The sequence below is a fragment of the Saccopteryx bilineata genome, chromosome 2 (assembly GCF_036850765.1).
Source record: "Saccopteryx bilineata isolate mSacBil1 chromosome 2, mSacBil1_pri_phased_curated, whole genome shotgun sequence".
Lineage (NCBI taxonomy): Eukaryota > Metazoa > Chordata > Mammalia > Chiroptera > Emballonuridae > Saccopteryx > Saccopteryx bilineata.
In genome coordinates, this window is record NC_089491.1 from 22,898,614 (window position 1) to 22,925,804 (window position 27,191).

Below are 27,191 nucleotides of genomic sequence, written 5' to 3' on the forward strand. Positions count from 1 at the left end.
TGGCCAAAAAATTGTTCCAAGGATATGGATCATCTTTCCCTGGCATACTGTTTTATGTTGACACAAATACAGTACTTGTACACAAATGTTCATGATAATTTTATTTGTATGACCAAAATCTAGAAACACTCTGTTATAGGTGAATAGATAAAATATAATTCATCCGTCCAATAAAATACTGTTCAGCAATAAAAAAGAAATAAATTGATAAGGACAATAAGATTATAATGAATGAAGGAAGCCAGACAAAACATTGTTATGAATGACAGAAACCAGACAAAAATATATATATGATACTGTTTATGTATACTTGTGTTAAATGAGAATTAGCCTATAATGACAGAAAGCAGGTCAGTGGTTGCCTGGGGACAGACAGGTGTTGGAAAGAGATGGATTGCAAAGGAACACAAGGAAATTTTTGAGGTGATGGAAATACTGTAGTTGTTATATATAATTAAAGATTTTATTCCTTCGTGCAACACAGAAATGCCATCAGGGAATCACTTACCTTCTGCCTAAAGAACATCCTTCAGTATTCACTTAGGGGAGTTTGTGGTAACATTAGAAGTTATTTGTCCAAAATGTCTTTATTTTGTTGTCAGTTTAATTATAAATTTTTTGTTGTCAGTTTTTAAAGATATTTTTCTTAGTCTAGAGTTCCAGGTTGACAGTTATATTTTTCACTGTACAGGCAGTCCCCAGGTTATGAATGAGATAGGTTCTATAGGTTTGTTAAGTTGAATTTGTATGTAAGTTGGAACAGGTACATTTACCTATTAAGTGCAAATTACACAGATGTTTGTCTTAACATAGTATTTTTACCTTTCTGTGCATATAAATACTTAAACATTGTCAAATACAAGCTTAAACAGTCTTGGATGATGCAGAAGATGGTGGACTTGGAGAGGACAGGGCTGGTCTTCACAGAGAGGCAGGGTTTGATTCTGCTTCTGGAGTCAGTTTCAGATATTTTTCAGCATTCCTTTAAATCTTTATCTGATCATTCCAGTGTCTGAAATCTTTGCAATTGTCTTTCTGCAATTAGGTATTTTTTCTTTTTTTCTTTTTTTATAATGAGTTATTTATTTTATTTATAGAATTGATTCTTAGGATCAGATGGTATGTTCCTCCAGAGAGAATTTGCTTGTCTTCAACATTAAAAGCTCTGTCTTTGGGCCCATTTTTATCTAAATCCACAATTTTATTAATTTTCCTTTGGACTCCAAAGAAATATGAATTTGGGCTGCAAATTTGTATAAGAATTTATATTGGGTTAAAGCTTTTCAGGAACGTTTTTGTTCCTTCTGTGCTAGATAGGTAGGTAACTTTCCTTGTAGTATTCTGAGGATGGGGGAATGGGCAAATGGAGTGTATAGGTTTACACTTCTAGATTAATGTTCTGAAGCTCTCCTAGTGACTTCCTTGGGCTAATTCTGGAATTAGCATCTTGTTACTACTCCATGGGAATGACAGAGCTGAAGTTCAGCTTCACAGGGTTAGGTTTTTGGCCTGGCTCTTTTATCTTGTCAGCTGTTCGATTTTTAAGATCATTTTTACTCTTTCATTGAGCATTTTCTGCATTAAGGTTGATCTATATTATTTAATCTGCTACTACACCCACTTTTTTTTTTTTTTTTTGTATTTTTCTGAAGTTGGAAACGGGGAGGCAGTCAGACAGACTCCCGCATGCGCCCGACCAGGATCCACCCGGCACGCCCACCAGGGGGCGATGCTCTGCCCATCGGGGGGCGTCACTCTGTTGCAACCAGAGCCATTCTAGTGCCTGAGGCAGAGGCCACAGAGCCATCCTCAGTGCCCGGGCCAACTTTGCTCCATTGGAGCCTTGGCTGCTGGAGGGGAAGAGAGAGACAGAGAGGAAGGAGAGGGGGAGGGGTGGAGAAGCAGATGGGCACTTCTGTGTGCCCTGGCTGGATATTGAACCCAGGACTCCTGCACGCCAGGCCGACGCTCTACCACTGAGCCAACCAGCCAGGGCTACACCCACATTAAAAAAAAAAACAGTTGTAACTGCTGCTTTTTTATACTGCATACTCTTTGTAATATTGTAAATGGCTTTGTATTTTGTCTAGTGACTCAGTATATTTAATCATTCTCTACTTGGAACGTTAAGCTTTTTTTTTCTTGAACATTTTTATTAAAAATAACTGATAAACTGATATCATAGGTAAAACAATTTTCTATTAATCTGTCTTGCCTTGATTGCTATTATAGTGGTACATTTTTCAAATGTAAAATATCTATTTTTTCTGAGAGAGAGATGAGAGCATCAGCTCGTAGTTGGGTCACTTGACTTGTTCATTGATTACTTCTCATATGTGACTTGATCGGGGGCTCATGCTGAGCCAGTGTGCCCTTGCTCAAGCCAGCAACCATGGGATCATGTCGATGATCTCATGCTCAAGCCAGTGACCCCATGCTCAAGCAGGTGACCTTGGGGTTTTGAACCTGGGACCTGAGTGTTCTAGGTTGCCACTCTGTCCACTGCACCACCACTGGTCAAGCTAAAATACCTACTTTTAATCATTTAGATCTTAGACCTTTTTCTTAAAGGCTTATATAATCTTTTCATAAAGATACAAACTTATTATCTAACAGGTTACTTTGCTAAAATGTTTTTGTTTCTACTTATTTGAGGAATACAGATTTATGGAAATTTTATAAATGATTCTTTTCCCAAATTTTAACAGATGTTCTTGTTAACCATCATATTCTACTTGGGGTCAATTATTTAAAATTTGACCCTGGTAATTGTTTGCCAGTTCTTGTATTTATCGCTATTTTATGTTCTATGATAGTTATCTCGAAATTTTCCTCATTTCTCTAAAAGCTAGTGCTGGTCTGCCTTGTACCCCTCTCCATAGGCATCTGTATTCGTAGTCTCTTTGTTGTATTTTAAAAGTATCTCCCTTGTTCCCTCAAATCTCAGCCTTTACAGCAGTTAACATTTCTTTCTTTCACTGTATATCTACATTTAGGCAGATGTGAGTCTGCTTTTGCAACCTTCATTCATATGCCTTTTTGATCTTGGGCCTGGGCCTAAGATGTCACTCCATTGGAGACATAGCATTCTTGTGGCAGCAAGTAAAAAATAAGAGAGCTGATTTATACCATAAGGCCTCTTAAAACTGATAAAGAGAGTCAGCATATCTGTCTTTGTGTTCCTATGACATAATCAAATGCAGTGGGACTTGCAGAGAAATGCCTGATGCTCACACAGGAGGCACTGCAAGTCATATGACTGGCCGAAAGTACATGGAAGGGACAAGTGAATTTTTGACAACTATAATACAATCTACCATATCTCTTCCTATATTTCACTTCATAGTGTAAATTTATTTAATATTAAGCTTCTTTGTTGTCTTCTTTTATGCCTTAAATATAGTTATTCTGTTGTAAAAATGAATTATTTTACCTGTGATCTTCAGTCGACTGAACTATAAGTTTGGCAAGGACAGAGATTCTCATCTGCTTTGTTCAATGCTTTTTTTTTTTTTTAGCACTAGAAGAATGCTTGGCTCATGATAGACTTTTGATAAGTATGCTTCCCTTATTATATCAGTTATTCTGTCAGTTATTTTTTTGTATCTTGACTTCAGTTCTCTGCTAGCTGTATCCCTGAAGTCTCAATGACTATATTTTGTTGATTATTTTAACAAATCACAGCTATGTATTTAACTAATTCTGTTAAATAATTCTCTTTAATGACAAGAATAAACTTACATAAGCTTTTTAACTCCTCTGGAAAATACAACCCACATTCTTCTTCGTATAAATGTATTCATCTTCCAGTCATTTAAAAAAAAAAAAAAAAGCCCTACCTTTACTTTCACAATCTAACTTTTCACTGTTGCGCTAAAACAGCCCTTTATCTTTTACATTTCTCATTCTTTTTAGCCTCTGTTAAACCCCTTTCCTCCCCAAAATTTGTTTCTCTCTATCCTGAAGGACTGTAATACATTTTGTTTTATATTTCTAAGGCTTTTTTTTTCTTTCCTTAGACTGTTCCTCTTCCTTCCTGGACCACAGAAGTGCACTGACACTCCCAGGTTCTGTTTTCAGCTCTCCTCATTTCTCTCTGTGTGCCCTTTTTCGTGGTGCTCTCCTTCCTATGGCTTTCTCATATTTATTTTTACATAGGTGATTTACAAATCTGTGTCTTACGATAGTTATTCTGAGTTTGCCCCTTCATTTTCACTTTTGGGCATTTCCATTTGAATGTCTTTACCTCCACTTTAATAAATCTAAAACCAAATTGGTTTTTTGGGGGTTTTTTTGTTTGTTTGTTTTTTGCATTTTTCTGAAGTTAGAAACGGGGAGGCAGTCAGACAGACTCCCACATGTGCCCGACCGGGATCCACCTGGCACGCCCACCAGGGGTTGATGCTCTGCCCATCGGGGGCGTCGCTCTGTTGCAACCAGAGCCATTCTAGTGCCTGAGGCAGAGGCCACAGAGCCATCCTCAGTGCCCGGGCCAACTTTGCTCCAATGGAGCCTTGGCTGCGGGAGAGGAAGAGAGAGACAGAGAGGAAGGAGAGGGGGAGGGGTGGAGAAGCAGATGGGCACTTCTGTGTGCCCTGGCCGGGAATCGAACCCGGGACTCCTGCATGCCAGGCCGACGCTCTACCACTGAGCCAACCGGCCAGGGCCAAATTGTTTCTTTTATTAACATTGACCTCCTGCATTGAAAGTAACTCCTGTTTTTGTTGATGATGCATAGTCACCCGGCTTCTAAAGGAAGTATTTGTTTAGCATCTAGTACATGTTAATCACTCTGCTTATCAAAGCATAATGTCCTGAGAAACCTTCTCCTAACAATCATAGCGAATCCTCTGTGATTCCTCCTTCTTAGACCTCTTGCAGTACATTGGTATTTAAACCACTAGATCCTCAGCATACAAATCTCTTGTAGTTATTATACCTTTAGTTTGTAAATCTCTCACAGGCAAAGATTACTTCATATTTCCTTTTTATCAGTACTCCATAGGTATAGTACACCTTAAATATTTGATGATTTTCATATAGAAACAATCTTCTAAATAAGGGCAAGAATCTCAACCTAAATAACAAATAACACAGAACTAAGTAACAGCTAAGCTGTACTCCTAAGTCTAGCACCCAATTGAAAGGAGTGCCTCTGGAAGTGATGGACACTTGATTCATACATTAAGGATCACCCGTTGAACCAATTTTTACTTCATAATGAATATCAATAATATCCCATCATATAACCATTTTATATTGCTTTGATAACCATACTTACAGAAAGTAATATATTTATTTTAGCTTCTCTTTTTCATCAGGTGCACCAGGTATAATTTCTTCACCATATGCAGGGGCTGCTGGATTTGCCCCAGCCATCGGATTTCCGCAAGCTGCAGGTGACTCTTTTAAAGTTGAATTTGAAATGAGTTTTCCGATGATCTGTATATTCTAGGAATTTATCAAGGTGAAAAATATTACCATATTTGAAGGATTTACAATAAAAGTATTATGTGTATTGACTATAGAAGTGGCTTTTTATATGATACATAGCTTGCTTATATCTACAAATCTCTCTGGTTTCATTCTCAATTGCAAAATTCTTCTATATGTTCTGCATCATTTATATTTGCCTTTGACACCAACAACTATAGGTTGACTATATTAAATAACCTTAGGTTTGCCTTTTTTAAATACTGTTTAAAATATATGGACTGCTTCTGTCTTTACTGATAAGCTTTTCGGGTGCATGTTGAGCAGACCTCTGTCTACTTATCTTTGTCCTCTGTGCCTTTGATGGCATTGAGTACGTATTATGTGGTCAGTAAATATTTGAATTAATACACATTTACTACTCAGCTTATTCATAAATCCTTAGAAGGCATGCATGCTCTTTATTTCAGGAAATATGTATTGTTTTCTTTAGCTAACAGATAATAAGTGATAACAGTTAATACTTTTTAAATTTATTTTTATTGATTTTAGAGAGGAAGGAGAGGGGGAAGAGACATCATTGATCTGTTTCCCCATCCCATTTATGCATTTATTGGTTGAATCCTGTATGTTCCCTGATCAGATATTGAACCCACAACCTTGGCATAGCTGGATGACACTATAACCAACTGACCTACTTGCCTAGAGTGGTTAATACCTTTTTTTTTTCTTTGCAAGAGAGACAGACAGTAAGGGAGAAAGATGAGAAGCATCAACTTGTAATTGCTGCACTTTAGTTGTTTATAGGTTGCTCCTCATGTGTGCCTTGACTAGGAGGCTCCAGCTCAGCCAGTGACCCCTTGCTCAAGCCACTGACCATGGGATCATGTTGATGATCCCATGCTTAAGCTTGTGAGCCTGCACTCAAGCCAGCAACCTCAGGGTTTTGAACTTGGCACCTCAATGGTCAGGCAGAGTGGTTAATACTTTCTAAATAGTAAAACAAATTTGATAAGGAGAAAAAAAATTAGTTTATATGGTTTTATCTCTAGTGCCTAAAGAAAACTGAGGTTGGCAATTAGAAGGGTGGCATATGTGGTGATTGCCAAGTTGGGGGTATGGGGGTATGGCGATGGACAGGGACTTGACTATGGAGGTGGGACACACAATACTGTATGCAGAGATGTGTGGTAGAGTTGGGCACCTGAAAGCTATATAATTATGTTAACTAGTGTCACTTTAATAAATTCAATTAAAAAGAAAAAGAAGAACGGCCCAATGTTAAGCTAATGCTTCCAGCTGATTCATGAATATAACTATTTTAAATTGCAGTATAGTTGCTTCCTGGCAATAATCTTAATATCCTACCCTTCTCATTCTGGAAATTTTAACTACTTTCTTTTTGATGGACATGATGAAGTTAATTAAAAAGGAAAAAGTAGCCCTGGCCGGTTAGCTCAGCGGTAGAGCGTCGGCCTAGTGTGCGGAGGACCTGGGTTCGATTCCCGGCCAGGGCACACAGGAGAAGCGCCCATTTGCTTCTCCACCCCTCCGCCACGCTTTCCTCTCTGTCTCTCTCTTCCCCTCCCGCAGCCAAGGCTCCATTGGAGCAAAGATGGCCCAGGCGCTGGGGATGGCTCTGTGGCCTCTGCCTCAGGCACTAGAGTGGCTCTGGTCGCAACATGGCGACGCCCAGGATGGGCAGAGCATCGCCCCCTGGTGGGCAGAGCGTTGCCCCTGGTGGGCGTGCCGGGTGGATCCCGGTCGGGCACATGTGGGAGCCTGTCTGACTGTCTCTCCCTGTTTCCAGCTTCAGAAAAATGAAAAAAAAAAGGAAAAAGTGATAAGATTGAAATTTAAGTTTCAGGGTTTCGGTGGTTTTAAGACATGTTAACATGTTTAAGTGAATCTGCTTATTCCATTACAATGAAGGTATTGTGTACTATTTTTATTTATTTGAAGCTCCCCCAGTAGTTTAATTGATATACATCAAAGTAGTGATACATGGTTTTCTTCATTTTAGATACTTCTTTTTGAAACACTCTATGTGTAAAACACTGTAGTAGATCTTAAGAAAAAGAAGTTGTTAAGACTCTTAAGGTCTAGTAGGGAGATATACAGTCAGCCCTCCATACCTGTGGGTTCTGCAGTTTTGGATTTAACTAACTGAGGATTGAATATATTTGGGGGTAGAAACGTTACTGGTATGTACTATCTAGTTATGCGTACAGTGATTGCATCTCTACTGAACACATACAGACTTTTTTCTTGTCATTCTCTAAATAGTATAGTATAACAGCTGTTTACAGAGCGTCACATTTACATTACATTAGGTATTATAAATAATCTAAGGATGATTTAAAGTATATGAGAGGCTGTGCATTAGGTTATATGCAAATACCATACCATTTTATATAAGGGATTTGAGCATCTGGATTTTGGTATTTGTGGGCGTCCATGGATACCAAAGAATAACTGTATATATATACACACACACACACAGGCATGCTACAGAAGTTACTCAAAAGTTGCAGGGTGGGATTGGAGGGGCATAAGAAGGAATTGCATGAAGAACTATTGCATATAAATTTCACGGAGAAGTATCCAGCCTGAGGAGTTAGTCTGCACAGTTTTGTTTTTGTTTTTTGCAGAGACAGAGTCAGAGAGAGGGACAGATAGGGACAGACAGGAAGAGAGAGAGATAAGAAACATCAATACTTCGTGCGGCTCCTTAGTTGTTCATTGATTGATTTCTCATATGTGCCTTGACCGGGGGGCTACAGCAGACTGAGTAACCCCTTGCTCAAGCCAGCGACCTTGGGCTCAAGCTGATGAGCCTTGCTCAAACCAGATGAGCCTGCACTCAAGCTGGCGTCCTCAGGGTCTTGAACCTGGGTCCTCCACATCCCAGTCCAACACTCTATCCACTGCGCCACCGCCTGGTCAGGCAGTCTGCACAGTTTTAAAATTCATCAGAATGTTGGTAGTAATGATCTTAGATTTATCAAACAGAATAGTCTAAAGGTAAACTATATTGCTATTTAATTACAGGATTTGTGATAAAGTGGCCAGGCCCTGTCTACTATAATTTTGAACTTTAACAATCAATGCATTAAGCAACTGGTTCATTTTACATAAACTAGAGATTTTTACCTTAGAATATTATTAAGCTGAGAACACAAATAGTGGGACCTTGTGAGAAAGTGTGCTGTTTTAAGTATAGTATCAATATTCCAGTATGATAGAACTTTCAGTAGTTCTGGAATATCTAGAGGAATAAAGAGCTCTGAAAATTCTTGGTACAAAAGAATATTGAATTCTGTAAATCTGTAGTTGATGGTAATAATAATTATATAGCACTTTACAAGGTTACAAAATGCTTTTCCATATAGAATGTAATGCAGTCTACAAATGCATGTATACAATGCAATATACCTGTGTTAGGTATGTAGCTCAGTGATTTTTAGTCGGTTTACGGAGTTGTGCAGCCATTTCCACAGTCCAATTTTATAACATGCAGTACCACCTAGCATGTATATTTTTTATTTTTGCTCAAGGACTTTAGAAAATATATATATCTTATTTTGTTGTAGAAGTCAATATGAAAATATGTCTACTTTATAGAAATGTGTTGGAATATAACTGTTTCAAGAAATTAGGGAGTGCTTATAGTTGTGATAGATCCTCTGAGAAGCCTTATAGCTTTTAAGACCAGTGTGAATTCAGTTGCCCTGCAAAGTACTATAGAAATAATAGAATACCAATTATGATAATGTTAAAGAAAAGGATCTTAACTCCCAGACAGACTCTGTAGGGCAGAAAACTGGCCTTTGATATCCTTGTGGTAGCTTTGACACATTCCCTTCTGTATTTTTGCTTTTATCTTCATTTATTTACTTATTAAGTATTGTGACCTCCAGATCTCAAATATGAAATGCTTTTGGTGTTTTTTAAAAGGTCTGTCAGTCCCAGCTGTTCCTGGAGCGCTCGGTCCCCTCGCACTCACCTCCTCTGCTGTCACTGGAAGGATGGCCATTCCTGGGGCTAGTGGGATTCCAGGAAATTCTGTTCTACTTGTCACCAATCTCAATCCTGATGTGAGTTGAAAATGAGTATAAAATAGTCTTTCAGGAGGAGGCTTATAGTTGCTTCTGATCTAGTATTCAAATAAAATTTTTAAGTTTACTTTAAGAATTTTATTAAAATTCATCTCTAGTACATATGGCGGAAGTATACAAAATAAATGCTTTAAACAAAGTTAACTATTATTATTACAAGTAAACTTATAAATTGTTACTTAAATTTGTCAAACACTTATTTTTTATTATCCTTTTCAGCTTATCACACCACACGGGCTGTTTATCCTATTTGGTAAGTTATTTTTTGCAGCTTTTGATATTATCTATAATGTAGATTGAACACATTTCATCATTTAGTAGTATTGTTTTACTGTCTCCATGTGCTAAGTAGAATGTTTGACACTGAGGGTAGAGTAGCAAATAAAATTTAGTAAGTAATTACAAATACCATAAAGTTTTATAAAAAAGGGAGCATATAGCTGGAAGTCCTAACCTAAGGAATCAAAGATGGTGGACCAAGAGAAATGATAGTTGAGCTGACTCCTGAAAAAATGAGTAAGCGTTAACCAGGAAGAAAGAGGAGGGCAAATATCCTGTAACACACATGAACAGTGAGAGAGAGGGCTCGAGAACATGGAAGTGAAGCCCAGTGAGAGTTGTTGAAGCTATACATGTGGGTAGGGGCAACATCAGGAAGAGCTTTGTAAACTAAATTATAGAGCTTTTGTTTAAACCTCAGAACAGTGGGAAACCACTGAATAGTTTTGCAGGAGAGAGGCATAATGAGATCAGGTTTTAGAAATTTCCAAACTTTCTAATAATGTTTCTTTCTCAGTTAAAAAAATTTAGCACATACTCTTCTAATTTATATATGATTAATTATTCATACATTTTATCCATCTTTTACTATATTCATTATGTATAGTGTAATATGTACAAATATGTCAGTGATGAAATAAGCAATATTTAATATTTTAAAGAGTTTTATTAATGATGAAACTTTATAAAAAACATTGAAAATATGGTTTAATCTGCTTCATTATTTTCAGTAACCTTTTTTATTCTGATTCATTCTAAGGTCTGATTATAAATTCACTTTATTTTAGTACTTGATCTTTTTTTTTGAGAGGTAGAGAGGGTGGTAAGAATGGGATAGAGAGCGAGAAAGAGAGAAGCATTACTTCTCATATGTGCCCTGACCAGAGCTCGAACCAAAAACCTCAGGTTTAAACTGATGACCTTGGCAGTCTGGGACAGTCACACTCTATCCACTGTGCAACTGGCCAGGGCTTAGTACTTGATCTTAATGGTTGTCATAGCTGAAAAAGATACCTCATAAACATATGTGGTATAAATGGAAGTGTTTCACTGTTGCTGTACCTAATTAGTTATGGTATTAATTTTTCATCCAATCTACTAATTTTTATTGTACTTAGAGAAGTTCTATTTTTCCTCTTGTTATATTAGTTCATCTTGAAAACTGTTGCATTAGAATATTTTTAACAAGTGGGGTTAAAACTCCCATAAATTTTAATACAATACAAAATTGTTTTAAATTTTTTGAGTAGATAATGGATTTTTTAAACATCATTTTGAAGTGTAATTTATAGCCACACGATATACCACACAATACCATGATTGTTAGATTTATGGAATTATGCAGCCATTATTATTATCAAAGTCAAGTTGAACATTTTGATCACCCCACAGAGATCCTTTATTCATGCTCATTTGCAGTAAAAGTTTTTCTTGACACATTTCTGTTAATTTTCAGTAATGAAATCATGTACATAAATATTAGTGATATATTTTCATGTCTCTTTAATAAATGTGCTTGTCAAAGCACATTTATTTCTAAAAGTAGTTAATTTTTAACTCATTTTAAAAATATCACTCTGAGCTTGAAGAACACATTGTGTGTTTTTTTAATATGTATTTCAGCCACTTGTTTTTGTTTTAAATTTTAAAAGTGCCACTCATTTCTAAGTGCAGTTGCTCTTGGGTGCTGGCCCACAAGATACCAGCACTCCTTTGTGTGCCTTGAAGATTTTCATAGCATTGCAAAGTATGGTGATGGTGCTGCTCCTCAGCGTCTTATTTTTGTAATATTAGTGATCCCCTATAGCACAAAAACTGTGATGTAAAATTTATTTTCCTCCTACACCCCAATGAATCATTTTTTCCTTTGGGACGTAAGACCCACTCTGGTAAGCACCAGTGTAGAAAAATGGGATGTAAAGAGGTCAATTAGGAGGCTGCTGTGACAGTCCAGATGTCCAATGGTGATGGTAACTTTGATGGTAATGAAGTTCAGAAAGAAGTGGACAAATGTGAGAGATATTTAGGCCATAGAATCAGTGAGTGCTGGTGATTGATTGGATGAAAGAGTTTAAGGAAAGGAAGTCTAAAGATAAGTCCTAGGTGTCTGCCTGGAGCAGCAAGTATTTGGATGGTGGTAACATTTATCAACAGAGTTTATGAACATTGAAGTGGTAAGAGGAAAGGGGGATCTGGAACATGGAAGAGATATAAATTTGGGAGCATATATATATGAAATTGCCCAGGAAATACGTACAGGGTGAGGCAAATGTAAATTTACAGTTATTCATATAGAACGGGTTGGGAACCTATGGCTCGTGAGCCAGATGTGGCTCTTTTGATGGCTACAACTGGCTTGCAGACAAATATTTAATAAAAAAAAGTAATGTTAAAAATATAATACATTCTCATGTATTAACAATCCATTCATTTTCTACTGCTCATGTTCATGGTTGCGGGTGGCTGGAGACAATCACAGCTGTCCTCCGGGACAACACCAGATTTTTATTGGATAGTGCGTAACGTACACGGGTTGTTGTATGGCTCTCATGGAATTACATTTTAAAATATGTGACGTTCATGGCTCTCTCATCCAAAAAGATTCCCAACCCCTGAAATAGAAGATAATACAGTAATTAATAAATAATAATACAAGAATAAACTTTCGTGTGCTCACAACTGTAAACCTATTTTTGCCCCACCCTGTATAAGAAAAGAAATCTTTAAATGTATTAGTAAAATTAATTAAATATTATAGAGTCAGGCATTAAAAATTATTTTGTTTTGTTTTTTAATTAGGAGTATATGGTGATGTACATCGAGTGAAGATTATGTTTAATAAAAAAGAAAATGCTTTGGTTCAGATGGCAGATGCGAATCAAGCTCAGCTAGGTATTAAAGATTAATAATAACGGTGACCTTCCTCTTTTGTGTATAAGTTTTCCTATGAAATAAACATTCTTATAGCTAGTAGGAATATACTCTTATGGAAGATTATCTCCTCATTATTGTTTGGACATGCTTATATTTTATAAAGATTAAAAATATGTATTACTCTTTGAAGTTCATTTATCTGCTTGAACATATTGTTGCTATTTAGAGTATTGATTCTATGGTTTTTCTGTTAAGTTTAAACTACTAAACATTACTTGCTTTGTTAAATTTTATTCTATTTGATTGTTTGATTTTGTTCCAAATTAAGATTTCTAGAACTGTTGCATGGCATAAAAACTTGGGCAGACTTCATAATGATGGTATAAGAAACTTATCCTGTGGCCTCACTGTTCATTGTTATAGTGGCTATTAAAATATTACTACTCATTTATAAAATGTACTTTGAGATGATTAAACTAATTTATTCAGTAACCATTTCCTGAGCACTTGTTATGTTCCAGGCACTCTGGAACTTCCCAGCATTGTACTAGGAAGGTAGTTCTTTTTTCTTTGACTGCTTTTCTTTTAGTATAGTAAGCTAAATCATTTAATATCTTTCTAAATGTAAGAGTTTTTAAATTTAAAACCATTTTGGCCCTGGCCGGTTGGCTCAGTGGTGGAGCGTTGGCCTGGCATGCAGGAGTCCTGGGTTCGACTCCCAGCCAGGGCACACAGGAGAAGCGCCCATCTGCTTCTCCACCCCTCCCCCTCTCCTTCCTCTCTGTCTCTCTCTTCCCCTCCTGCAGCCTAGGCTCCATTGGAGCAAAGATGGCCTGGGCGCTGAGGATGGCCCTGTGGCCTCTGCCTCAGGTACTAGAATGGCTCAGATTGCGGCAGAGCAATGCCCCAGATGAGCAGAGCATCACCCCCTGGTGGGCATGCCAGGTGGATCCCGGTCGGGCGCATGTGGGAGTCTGTCTGACTGCCTCCCCGTTTCCAGCTTCGGGGGGGTGGAGGGATGCAAAAAAACAAACATTTTAACCCTCAAACTGACAATATAATTTTAAATGAATAAGAAAAAAATTTGATAATTCAGATGAGTTTTATAGACTATTTATTTATTTATTTATTTATTTTATTTTTTTCATTTTTCTGAAGCTGGAAACAGGGAGAGACAGCCAGACAGACTCCCGCATGCGCCCGACCGGGATCCACCCGGCACGCCCACCAGGGGCGACGCTCTGCCCACCAGGGGGCGATGCTCTGCCCATCCTGGGCGTCGCCATGTTGCGACCAGAGCCACTCTAGCGCCTGGGGCAGAGGCCACAGAGCCATTCCCAGCGCCCGGGCCATCTCTGCTCCAATGGAGCCTTGGCTGCGGGAGGGGAAGAGAGAGACAGAGAGGGAAAGCGCGGCGGAGGGGTGGAGAAGCAAATGGGCGCTTCTCCTGTGTGCCCTGGCCGGAATCGAACCCGGGTCCTCCGCACGCTAGGCCGACGCTCTACCGCTGAGCCAACCGGCCAGGGCCCCTAGACTATTTATTTATTTTTTTTATTTTTTTATTCAGTGAGAGGAGGGGAGGCAGAGACAGACTCCTGCACGCACCCCTGTCAGGATCCACCCAGCAAGTCCACTAGTGAGCGACGTTCTGCCCATCTGGGGTATTGCTCCGTTGCTCAGCAACTGAGCTCTTCTTAGCACCTGAGGCAAAGGCCATGGAGCCCTCCTCAGTACCAGGGCCAACTTTCTCCAATTGAGCCATGGCTGAAGGGTGGGGGAACAGATGAGCACTTCTCCTGCGTGCCCTGACCAGGAATTGAACCTGGGACATCCACACACCAGGCCGATGCTCTACCACTGAGCCAACCAGCCAGGACCAAAAACTTTTTTTTTAACATTTTTTAATTTAAGAAATTTTTCTTAAGACTTTTTTTATTTTAGAGAGGAGAGAGAGAAGAGGGGGAGGAACAGGAAGTCTCAGTTCTCATATGTGCCTTGACCAGGCAAGCCCAGGGTTTCAAACCCTCAACCTCAGTGTTCCAGGTTGATCAATGCTTTATCCACTGTTCAATCACAAGTCAAGCGAGATACTTATCTTAATACCCAAACTTTCCTTATTTTCTTTCTATGCACCAGCAATGAACCATCTGAGCGGTCAGAGACTTTATGGAAAAGTGCTTCGTGCTACACTGTCCAAACATCAAACAGTTCAGCTCCCTCGAGAGGGACAGGAAGACCAAGGTCTGACTAAGGATTTTAGTAACAGTCCTTTGCATCGCTTTAAAAAGCCTGGCTCTAAAAACTTCCAGAATATTTTCCCACCGTCAGCCACTCTGCATCTTTCCAACATCCCGTATGTACCTAATTAGTTATTATTTATTTAGAAGGTTGATAGTCTACTGCTGATTAATCATGAATAATAATTATTATAAACAATATAGGTTTTAAGAGAGTTAAACATTCTAAAATTATTCTAATGTCGCAGTTGTCCTATTGACTAATTTCTTGAGATGAATTATTTGCCATTGTGCTTAAGAAGATTATATATTCAGTCATGCACTACAAAAGTAAAAGCAGTGTTTTAAAATTTTCTTTCCAAGTAGAAAATTAGCAACTAGCTACCTTTCAGTTATATAAGGGCATAAAAAATGTTTATGCGGAAATATTCCATTGGTACATATTTGTTCCTCACGTTGTATAAAGACTCTTTAAGTAACCAACATAGCAAAGTCAGCTGATTTATATATTTAAGAATTTGTTTTTAAAAAAGAATTCTTTATTTTTTATCTATAAGCTGCAAAGTCATATATAATTACTAATTATAATTGATATATTAATTACCTAGTAACTAAAAATGATTTTCTTGTGTGTGGTCACTCAATATTAACCAGCATTGTAGCGCTCTTGTTCTTGAGTCATCTTCTAAGTCTGGGATCAATAGACTACATGCAGCCATGGGCCAGAACCATGTGCTTTTAGTATGGCCCCCAAACTAAGACTGATTTTTACATTTTCAAATGGTGGAGGGAAGCAAAAGGAAAATATTTTGTGATTTGAGAAACATAAAATTTACATTTTACGTTCCATAAATAGTTTCATGGAACATATCCGTGCTCATTCATCTATGCATTATCTGTGGCTGCCTTTGAGCCACAGCAGCAAAGCTGAAGAGTTGCAGACTGTATGGTCATCAAAAGCCTAAGATATTTGCTGTGTGGCCCTTTATAGAAAACATTTGTCAACCCTTGTTCTAACTCTTAAAGACCTTGACCAACAAAGATGGCAGTTTTGTATAATTTTAATGTAATACCTGATGGGAGATAAGCTTTGGAAAGGTGATATGAAAGCTGTGAGGTATGGTTGTATGTGTGCATGTATGTGGATATTTGAAGACTGGGGGAATGGAGAATGGTGAAGTTTTGGGACGTTAACTGAGACTGAGAATAAAAGATGAATAAGTATAGAAAATACTCAAAATAGTGTTGGATACACAGGCTCCCATCCAGTCTCCAGTTAGGCTACTTGGGAGAAGCCTTGATCTGAATTGGTGGTGGCTCAGACCTTACACTAGCTAGGAAGCTAGAGGAACCACTTAAAGAACCAGAAATTGAGCAGCTCATCACTGTAAAGTCAGATGGAGAGGCAACATGGGTCGTTACTGAGGCAGGCTCTTGTCATCCTTGCCTTCTTAAATACATTATAAATACATTATCCAGAAGCTGGTCTCAGGTTGCAACATACATAGGACATGTAGGTAGAAAGAAGAGGGAAAGGACATCAATATTTTTTGAACCATCTACCAAGTTCTCAGCATTATGGTGGTGTTTTATGTTAACTCATTTAATCTCTAAATTAAATGTTTTTTTTAAAAAATTATGATAAAATAGGCCCTGGCCAGTTGGCTCAGTAGTAGAGCGTCGGCCTGGCATGCCGGAGTCCCGGGTTAGATTCCTGGCCGGGGCACACAGGAGAAGCGCCCATCTGCTTCTCCACCCCTCCCCTTCTCCTTCCTCTCTGTCTCTCTCTTCCCCTCCAGCAGCCAAGGCTCCATTGGAGCAAAGTTGGCCCGGGCACTGGGGATGGCTCCATGGCCTCTGCCTCAGGTGCTAGAATGGCTCTGGTTGCAACAGAGCAACGCCCCAGATGGGCGGATCATCGCCCCCTGGTGGGCATGCCAGGTGGATCCCGGTCAGGTGCATGCTGGAGTCTGCCTGCCTGCCTCCCCGTTTCCAACTTCAGAAAAATACAAAAAAAAAATTATGATAAAATATACACAACATAAAATTGATTGTTTTAACTGTTTTTGAGTGTGCAGTTTAATATATATTCACATTAAGTATTTTTGTATTATGTAACTACCATCTTTATCTATCTGTAGATTTTTGTTGTGATCCCAAAGTGAAACTCTGTACCCTTTAATGATAACCCCATTTCTTTCTACCCTCCAATTCCTAGTAACCACTACAGTATTTCCCCTTATTTACAGGGGATACATTTCCAGACCCTCAGTAAATGCCTGAAACTGGGACAGTACCAAACCCTATGTAGAGTATGTTTTTCATGTACATAAATTATACCTATGATAAAAGTTTACTTTATAAGTTAGGCACAGTAAGAGACTAACAACAATAACAAAATAGTATAATTTTTATAAAATACTGTAATAAAAGTTATGTGAATGTGGTCTTACAAAGTCAAGAGCTTTCACTTTTTTTCTTTGGCATATGCAAATTGCCAGCATCACTGCTCTTGCACTCAGGGGCCATTAGTAAGTAAAATAGGGTAACTTGAACACAAGCACTGGGATACTGCAAAGGTTACTAGTGTCTACCAGGCATGTAGTGTATACAGGGATGACTCATGTCTTAGGCACAGTGGAGCAGGATGACAAGAGCTTTCATCACATTCCTCAGAATGGCACCCAGTTTAAGACTTATCAATGGTTTATTTCTGGAATTTTCCATTTAATGTTTTTAAATTGCGGTCCAGGAGACTACTGAATTCTACTTTTTGTCTTTATCAATTTATCCTTAATAACCTCTGAAGTAAGGTCACTAGTTTCACTTTATCAATGAAACTGAGAGGCTCAGGGTAAGTAACTTACGCAAAGTGACACCCACTGAATGAACTGGAACACCAACACAACTCTGTTCCATGCAGAGCCAGTTGTTTCTTGGCTCTACCAGCCTTGCTTGCACTTGTGATACGAAGAGTCTACTTTTAGTCAATTGACTCTGCTGTGATAGACCAAGGTATTTGTTATCTACTGCTGTATAAAAGATCACCCCAAAACTTAACACAATAGTAAACATTCATTATCTCATACTGTAACTGTGAGTCAAGAATTCAGAAGTTACTTAGTTTGGTGGTTTTGGCTGAGAATCTCTCAGAAGGTTGCATCTGAAAGTTTAACTGGGACTGGAGGATCCACATCCAAAAGTGGCTCATTCATGTGCCTAGTTATTGGCAGGATGCCCTCCATTGCTTGTCACAAGGTCCTCTATATGGCTGCTAAGTGTCCATGAAATAGCAGCTGGTTTCCTCCAAAGCTGATGATTCAAGACAAAGTCAAGAGAGAACTGTCTCAGAAGTCACATGTGTCATTTCTACAATACCCTTAAGGTTACAAAGAACATCCCTATTCAGTATGGCAAGGGTGTGTTCTAGGGTATGAATTCTAGGAAGTGAGAGTAATTGGTGGCCATCTTAGAGCCTGGCTACCACATTCACATATTCTAAGTACCCTGAAAGCAGTTTAAAATGTAGAACTCTGGACTATAATAGACAAGTGAAAACTATATACAAATAAATAATACAATTATTAATAAATAATAATACAAGAATAAACTCCGCATACTCACAACTCTGAGCCTACTTTTGCCCATCCCTATATAGAAACATTTCCTTTCTCTTTATATACCTGTTCACACCTTTGCAAAAGATTTGATACAAAATTCCATTGTTTGAGGACATGTATGTGTCAGTCTCGAACATCCTTCATTGCAGTTCTAAATCATGATGTCTTCCTTGCCTGGCTTTATTCTCTTTGAAATGTGAGACACTCTGGAGATTTAATGATTGCAAGTTAATCTTCATTTAAGAATTAGGACTAAGATATTTGGTTGACTGTTGTTTTCACAGACCTTCTTGTACAATGGATGATCTGAAGAACCTTTTCACAGAAGCTGGATGTTCAGTGAAAGCTTTTAAATTCTTTCAGTAAGTCGATGCCTTTAAAAAATAATATTAACCTTATTTAATATAATACGCAGATTTTAAGATTGTTCAGTGGAGACTTCTAGGGTTGGGGAGAAGGTTTATAGGCAAAATTAACTGTATACACCTTTTATATTTCTTATACCATTTTCAGGAAAGATCGCAAAATGGCACTTATTCAGTTGGCATCTGTGGAAGAAGCAATCCAGGCCCTCATTGAGCTTCATAACCATGACCTTGGAGAAAATCACCACCTCAGAGTTTCTTTCTCAAAATCCACAATCTGACTTTCTGTGAATTTTCTCCTAAGACTGGACCATAATTTCAGTAAAACGTTCAGACATAGACTGAAGCAGCTCAAGACCAATTCTGCCTCTTTTACAGAAATAATTTTTCCTGAGTTTGCTGTTTAAATATATTCAAAAAAATTAAGGGATGTTTTCCCCCCCACCAATATGTGATCAAAGGTGTGATTTTTTCCTTTTTACCATAGTTTCTATGAAAATAATCTTCAGGAAAAAAATTTTTTCAGTAATTTAATTCCCCATGTTAAATTGGATTTCAAGAGGACAGACTTTTTTTAGTTTAGGTTTATATCAGACTCCTTTGTACTTTGAGAAACTTAAGCCAACTTTTAAAATTACTTGATATAAGTAATTTTTCAATTTCTTACAACCAAGTTTTAACTTTATGATTCAGAAAATGTTCACTTACAAATTATATCAACTATATGGCACATATTGATAATTATATATAAACAAATTGGGGGTTGTATTGGAAGCAGATTTATAAGTGTCCATGTTTTCCTTTTTTGGTTTGTTTTTATCAATATAAGACACTCCTTGAACATTGCATATCTTTAACTTTTTAAGACTCTTTGGAGAAATGAAGTGTCTTATCTGTCCCCAAGGAAATTAAGTGGAATCCAACCAGGATCGATTAAGCTGTCAGAATAATTAATAATTTTTTAAGGAAAAAATATCATGTTTTAAATTTCAACATGACACTTATTTGCTGAGTAATATAATATGATCTTAGAAAATTAAAATAATTCTACTTACAAACTACTTTTTTATAATTGTTTTCAGAAAAAAGTTTACAGTCTTAAGGAAAATATTCAGGTCTATCATATGGTTTGACAGATTTTTAAAAGTTATTTTTGGTAAGGTCTTCTTTTAGAAAAAAATTATAATCTCAAGGGTTTTTTGTACCACTATAATCTGTAATACTTATTCAGAATTACTGTGTATTTACTTAATTTCTTATTATGTGCCTTATTATGTGCTTATAATATGATAGGTTAGAGTTTTATCTAAATATTTTGAAAGCTATATTGTGGGCTTGGTGTTTGTCTTTTCTTCCTCTGTTTTGGTAAGGATTTCTAAAGTTGTTCTTTTCATTGCTGTTTTAAGTGGTTTTCAATAAGTGATAGTTTTTCAACTTTATGGTGCTTTGGTGCAGAGATGATGTGGGGAAGGGTAAATGGTTTGGCGAATAACTCAGTGCACACCTGCAGGCCTCGTTGGAGCTATGAAATGCAATCTCAGTTTCTAGATCTTTTCTAATTTTTATCACTCATCAGATTTTGTCTCAGGATGCTTGGTTTTTCTCAGCGCTCAAGCAAGAGCTTGCTTTTGTTCTGTTAACATAACTTCATTACTGAGTATGCACATATATGAGGTGTGACAGTGGGTTCCGTCCTATTCTCTGTCCCATTCTCTTTTTGGTTGAATATGTGAGTACATTTTAATATTGCTTTAGTGATTGTATAATGTAAATTTGTTTCTTTTCCATGAGAAACTTTACTTTCGTTAATTACTGCACTGCTTGATCAGATCTTATAAAGCAGGATTTGTGAAATGGGATTTTTTTGTCCACCACTTACACTTTGCAGATTCTCAGAGTGGCTCATCTCACCTTTAAAATAAATATCTCAATCTCTTTGCTATATTCCAGCCATTACTTTGAACACAGAAAGTTTTCTACAGAAGATATTTTACAAAACATGGGAGACGACAGAAGATAGTATAGGTTGTTAAAAAATGGAATTCACCCAAACTGAGCAACAGAAAGTTGGTAGAAGAGGAAGGACACTAAATTGAGATTGTTTGGGTGGATCAGTTTAGCATTGGCTGAGAATAGATAGGTATAATCATTTATCAAGTTAGTTTTTGTTTTCAACTTATGAGTTATATTTTTAGTGAAACACTGAGTAAGGGGGAAGGGAAGAAAAAAATTTGAGTAGTCTCCCAAAATTTGCTTCTTTTTTCCTTCCATACAGGCACTATTAAAATTTTCAGTGGCATGTTAAATTGTATTGTTTCATTTGCTTTTGAGTTAAGAATTACTGTGTAATTTAAAGTCATGATTTTCATAATATTCATTGTGTTAAGTGTAGCAAAAGTGTAGCAAGCAGAGATCATAATGGTGTTGAATGTAATTTTGAAGTAGGACATGGCCTTTAAATCTGAGAGAGAACATTTTAATCCTTTTCAGGGATTTGTGTATATGTGTGTGTGTGTATGTGTGTGTGTGTATAATGTGTATATATATATACACACACCCACTTTTCTGATATTGTACATACATATACACATTGCATACCTTTTAATTTATATTGACAAAGAAAATTAAATCAAGATTTGAAAAAGTGAGATATTCTTATTTAAAATAGTTTGTTTGAAACCATTGATTTGTGTCTAAAATTAGCTGTAGCACGATGTTGTCCATACTGGGCTATTTGCTGTTTGAATTCTAGAAGTCTACCGTATTTGTGTTGGCATAGTGTCTGTAAAAGATTAGAAAATATCAGGGTAGTGAAAAATTTAGATCTTTGTATTTTTGTTTTGGGCATGCATTTATTAGATAACTTCTAAGCCATGTTTTTGCTGTTGAGCTGACGTAGTCTATTTTTAAGCTTATTTACTTTATTTTAAGGAGTATTGTCTTACCACTTTTGGAAGTGTCCTCACTTTTACACAGAGTAAATATATTCAGGACTTTAAAAAAAATAGCAGTACATGTTTAACAGTAGCAGTTTATGCCAAAAATGTTTGGGGGGTTTTTTTCTCGAGATTTAAATAACTTGCAGAGCAGTAATATATGTTTTGTGTGAGGTACAAATATAAAAATGACCCAGGATATTAATTGGTAACTGAAGAGCATCAGAATTTTACCCAGTAGCTCCTCCAGAATGCCATAATTTCTTTCAAACTAAATATTGTGATCACTTATTTATAGTAATAATGTTTCTGGGTTGTTTGTTTGTTTTTAAAGATGCAGATCTCACCATTTTTAGAAACACCTTTTTTTCTGGCTAATTCCTTACAGGAGCAGAGCTGTGCCCTCTGGTTCTACTTACGATGATCATAGGTTCTGCCTCAGCTGGTTAAAAGTAATTCTCATGGATGTCTCTGCTCAGTTTTATGTACAGTTTCCAAAGCTTTCATGTTTTTAGGCAGGAAAGTTTATATATACATTGGATATGTTACATGTAATTCCTCTTCTGTTTCCACTAAATATTTTTGGACAAAAGATGACAAGCTCAAAAGTATGTGCCCTCCCCCCAAATGTGAGTCACTTAAAAAACCCGAAGTTTGCCAAACTATTAGCCTATCTCTTTGAAAACCTAATGTGTACTGCTATTTTTAAAAGCAAAACGACAGCGTTAAAGCATGTTCTTAGCCTTTCCTCTGTCTTGATCTTTTAACAAGAATAAAACTGCCAGGCTTAAAATATTCTACTATTGTGCTAAAAGAAACACAATTCAGATTGCACAAAACTTTTCCTTTAATGAAAATAGAACTCAGCTGTCTTTTAAAAGACCCGTGTTGTTATCTACAAGACTATTTGTAGTCTTTTTTCAGAGCATATTCTAAGTTAGTTGTGAATTGTTTTTGAAAATAGAAAATTACTAACATATTACTTTGGGGGTTTTCTAGGGGGAGAAAAACAAAACAGGACCAAAGTTTATGTGCCTTCTTCAGTAGTCTTTAATTGACCTTTTCTTCCTGTTTGAAACCAAGGTAGTAACAGTATTCTGGTTTTCAGGAAATATATACTATATAGTTTTAAAAGAATGTTATCCCACAGACTATTCATTCAAGCGAAGAATTGTAACTGTGTAAAGGAAGTCTCAGTGACACTTTGGCCTTTATCGCATAATATTCATTATATAGCATTGTGTAGGTCCAGGAACAGAGCTGCTCCAAATCTTTGTAGTAGTCACCTTAGTTTTTGTAACCTGAGGCATATGTTCCAGAGAACAGGGATTTTGTCTGGTCCAGTGACCTTGGTGATAATAGTCATAATTGAAAGCTGCTTATGGCAAGCTGAATTCAGCACTGTAAACATAGTTTTCGTCTTGTGTTATTTTCAATTCTTGAATCTATGTAATAGTTGTAATAACAAATATTTAAATAGCTATTTTTGATGTTATACTCTGCCCTTTTCCCCCTTACCATCCAGATATTTTAAAAAATCATCTCACATCCAGAAAGTACTAATTGTATTGATTGCTGACCAAGCAAAGTCTTGCATCCAGATGTCACCTCATTGCTCTGACCAAAGACTGACTTCTGGTTTTAACTCCTCTCTACTAAGCATTTTTTCCCAAGCTCCTTTCTGAAAGAAGACCCAGAGCAAAGCGGCCTTTACTTTCTGTTTCCTATTGGTGAATAGACTACTTAGAGAAAATGGGAATTTAAATGTGAACAGAATGGGCTAGGATGACAAGGGTTTGAAGGGCATTTTCAGTACTGTATTTAAGAAAAAAAATAGCACAGCTAGGAGCTTCTGACATTGTCTTGTGTTTTACATGGTCTGTTCATAAGATTCCCTTTTTCAGTTTATAAGAATGTTCATCTAACAGAAGAAAATGCTGTAAATATTTGTAACAACTTTTTTTTTTAAACCAGGCCAAAAAGGAAAAAAAAATGGGTTTTGGGAACAAGTTAACATAAAAAGTGGTTTTATATAAAACACCAATTGTCTTGTATATTTTGATAAGCAGCAGTACCAGCTTCATTTGTAACACAGTTTGTGGCATTGGAAAAAAAGGATTCTGTGATTGTTTAAGTGAATTATGTTATTGATATAAATGCAAACAAGATAAAAAATATTAAAAAACATATTTTCTAAATGCGTAGTGCATGGTTAATTCAAGTCTCTGTACACAACAGTATATTTCTTTTCATTCAGTTTGTATATTTGCCGACTATTACTTGGTATCTCTAATCTCTTTTCCTAACAAGTATAGCATTGTAGCATGCCTTTTAATAAATGTCATGACATCTGTACGCTCTTAAATTTTTTCCTGTGTTCTTGTCTGTACTTTGGGTTTCCCCTTGTCTTACCTGTAATTCTAATGATGTCTTATTTTCTTTTTATTTTTCATAGCCATCCATCTAAACTTTCACAGTTAGAGAATAGTAAGCACATATTTATACAACTTTAAAAAAAAACTTAAGGCTACTAACCACTTTTTTTTAATTGAAGATCCATTTCCATATGGAAGCGCAAACTGCTTTTCTAACTGTCCTGTAATGCAGCTTTTCCTGTGGCACTCCACGTCAGTACAGGCACACTTGTGTGAGTTCTCTCTGTGCATCTGTCACACACACACTTGATGTATGTGCAATGCCAAACAAGAATCGGTACACTTTCTAGTCCAGTTCCGTTTTTGGCTTCCCTGTGGGATTAGTAACCATAAATTTTGAGACAGGAAGTGTAAGATCTCAAGCCAAGTTTGTGTCCTGTTTAATAAAAGGGTAATACAGTTACCAGCTGCCTATATATTTCTTTTCCTTAAATCAATGTTTTATTTCTGGATTCTTTAAAGAATCACTGAATTGTAGGAGTCTATAAACAGTAATTTATTTTCATCATTTACTCTAGGAAATTTGGGATGAAGGAATTTATTTTTAATGGACTTAAAAATTAGGTAAACACTACTGATTTTTGCTGGCTCATCTGTAAAATGTATTATCTTCTTAAATGTAACAAGGTGATTTTTTTTTTTTTTAAGCATAAGAGACATTTTTTGTCAGGAAAAGATAAAATAACTCTATGGCCAAGTAAGGTTTTTATCAGCAGAGTGCTTATGACCATCATGAAGAATCTTACATTTGTTGAGTATAAATGGATCGAAAAGATCACCTAGTTCAGTTTTCACTGTTTAAAGGTAAACAGCACAGAAAAGGAAATGACCTGCCCAACGCCGCATGTCAGCTAATGGCAGAGCGAGGACTGGAAACCAGGTCTCGACGTTATCCACTGCTCTCCGTTGCACCCAAGTGTTGTGGTCTTGTCCTGCCAAGAGCAGTGAGGGTTATGATCTCGAAGGTCTGTAGGTGGAATTGGTATGCTTATACTTTCCAAAACCAATTTAAAGACATTGCATATGTGGTGGGGGTATTTCTACCTACATCTGAAATTTTTAATCTCAAGTTGTAAATCTGAGGAAACTAACTCTTAAAAAGATGTAATTACTATTTGTCTTTGTTTTCTAGGGCTGATGTAAAGTATTCCAGACTGAGTAGTTTAAATCACAGGAATTTATTTTTTAACAGTTCATAGACTAGAAGTCCAAAATCAAGGTATCCACAGGGTTCATTTCTTCTGAGGCCTTGTTCCTTGGCTTCTAGGTGGCCATCTTCTCCCTGTGCCTTCATATGGTCTTTACTCTGTTTGTGCTTGTGTCCTCATCTTTTTATAAGGTACACCAGTCATTGCATTAGGGCCCACCCATCTAACCTCCTTTATCATAAATACCTTTTTAAAGGCCCTACCCCCAAATATAGTCACATTCTGAGATACTGGGGTTTAGGACCTCCAATAAGAATTTTAGGGGGCATAATTCAGCCCATAACACTGCTTAATAAAAATTATTCATTTAGCTCACAAAGTACTGATTGTACCAGCAATTGAGCTGGTTGCTGGGTAGATACTGAGAGTTGAGACTATGTTGACTTCTTTTAGAAATACATAATAATAGTGGCAATGTCAGCCTAAATACATAATCAAATAGTCTTGAACTCTTGCTTTTGAAAAGAAACCCCCAAAGTATATCATGAGGCCCGTAGGCAATTGTAATCAGAATACATATGGCTAAAGCTATCATATGTATGTAATTCTAATGTAGGAACATTATCTACTGTACAGAGCAATGATCATTTTTAAGATATATGCCATAACTTGAACAGTTACAGAAGTATTCAGGATACCATCAAACACGCTGTGCCTGATTTCCCAATTTTTAATGCTCAACATTTGTTGATATTTGAGTTGGGGTGCCAGGTTAGGAATAGTCTGAAGCGTTAAATGTACTCTACAATTGTGTGGTTATTCCTACATCAATGATTTTATTCTATTGTCCTATTTTGACTTCTAAAGGGAATTTGTCACCATGTTTGTATAAAACAATTTATGCTGAACTAATAAAGTTCCAATAACAATTTTCTTGAAACTACTGCATTCATAAACTATTAGGTTTGGATGTACAACTCCCACCTTATGAAGTATAATTAACCAGGAAAAGTTAATGATACTAATGTCTCATGAAGATTTGTCTATTTTATTCCTATGTTCTAAGGATATAGACAGGGTAATGGGAAAAATTCTGTTGTTCTGTTGGAGTAAATTGTCCTCATATTAAGTATATTATGCCCAAAGTTATGGAATTAATTATCTGCTAAGTCCTTGATCCTGTAGAATACAGATGTCAGATTCTGACCTGTTAAGCAATTGTCTTTAACCCAGTGGTTCTCAAACTTTCTGAAGTCGAGGCACATTTAAAATCCTACAAATAATTGTAGGCACACTATATACAAATTTCTAAGAAATATGTTATAATAAGTCAAATATTAAGGAAAAAATATATAAAGTCCAAGCATGCTTTTATGGTAATTAAACAATATAAATACAACAATTAAATTTATTCTGACATTAAAAACATTTCTATTACATTTTTTGAGTTACGCTTTTTAGAATTCATAAAAAGGGTTAAAATAAAAGACAAAAAGTTATCTTTCTATATAAATAAATACATTCTTAGTAAGATTTAGTAAATTTGGCAGGTCCTGGTGCAATTTTGTTAAGTTTTTTCATTCTTGTGTTTATGAGAAACATGAGCCTGATGTGTCCTAGTGATTTCTTCAATGTTTGGGCATGTATTTGAAAGGCAAACTCTCATTTCCTCATCAATACATTGAAGAATTCCTCTCTTTTTATTCTTAATTGTGTTGAGTGCAGAAAACCCCCACCATATATATC

General features: G+C 36.7%; 1 protein-coding gene across 8 annotated transcripts in view; it reads left to right on the forward strand.

Annotated features, from left to right (window-relative positions):
* Window positions 1–24,227, forward strand: part of PTBP3 (polypyrimidine tract binding protein 3) — a 106,468-nt gene extending 82,241 nt beyond the window's left edge. For all 8 annotated transcript variants that reach the window (XM_066256499.1, XM_066256500.1, XM_066256501.1 and 5 more), the window contains 7 exons: window positions 5,322–5,399; window positions 9,391–9,530; window positions 9,771–9,804; window positions 12,630–12,722; window positions 14,841–15,057; window positions 18,846–18,923; window positions 19,075–24,227. In XM_066256499.1, coding sequence (XP_066112596.1) covers window positions 5,322–5,399; window positions 9,391–9,530; window positions 9,771–9,804; window positions 12,630–12,722; window positions 14,841–15,057; window positions 18,846–18,923; window positions 19,075–19,207 — 773 coding nt within the window. In that variant the 3' untranslated portion in view covers window positions 19,208–24,227. The remainder of the gene's footprint in view (window positions 1–5,321; window positions 5,400–9,390; window positions 9,531–9,770; window positions 9,805–12,629; window positions 12,723–14,840; window positions 15,058–18,845; window positions 18,924–19,074) is intronic.
* The last annotated feature ends 2,964 nt before the right edge of the window (window positions 24,228–27,191 follow it).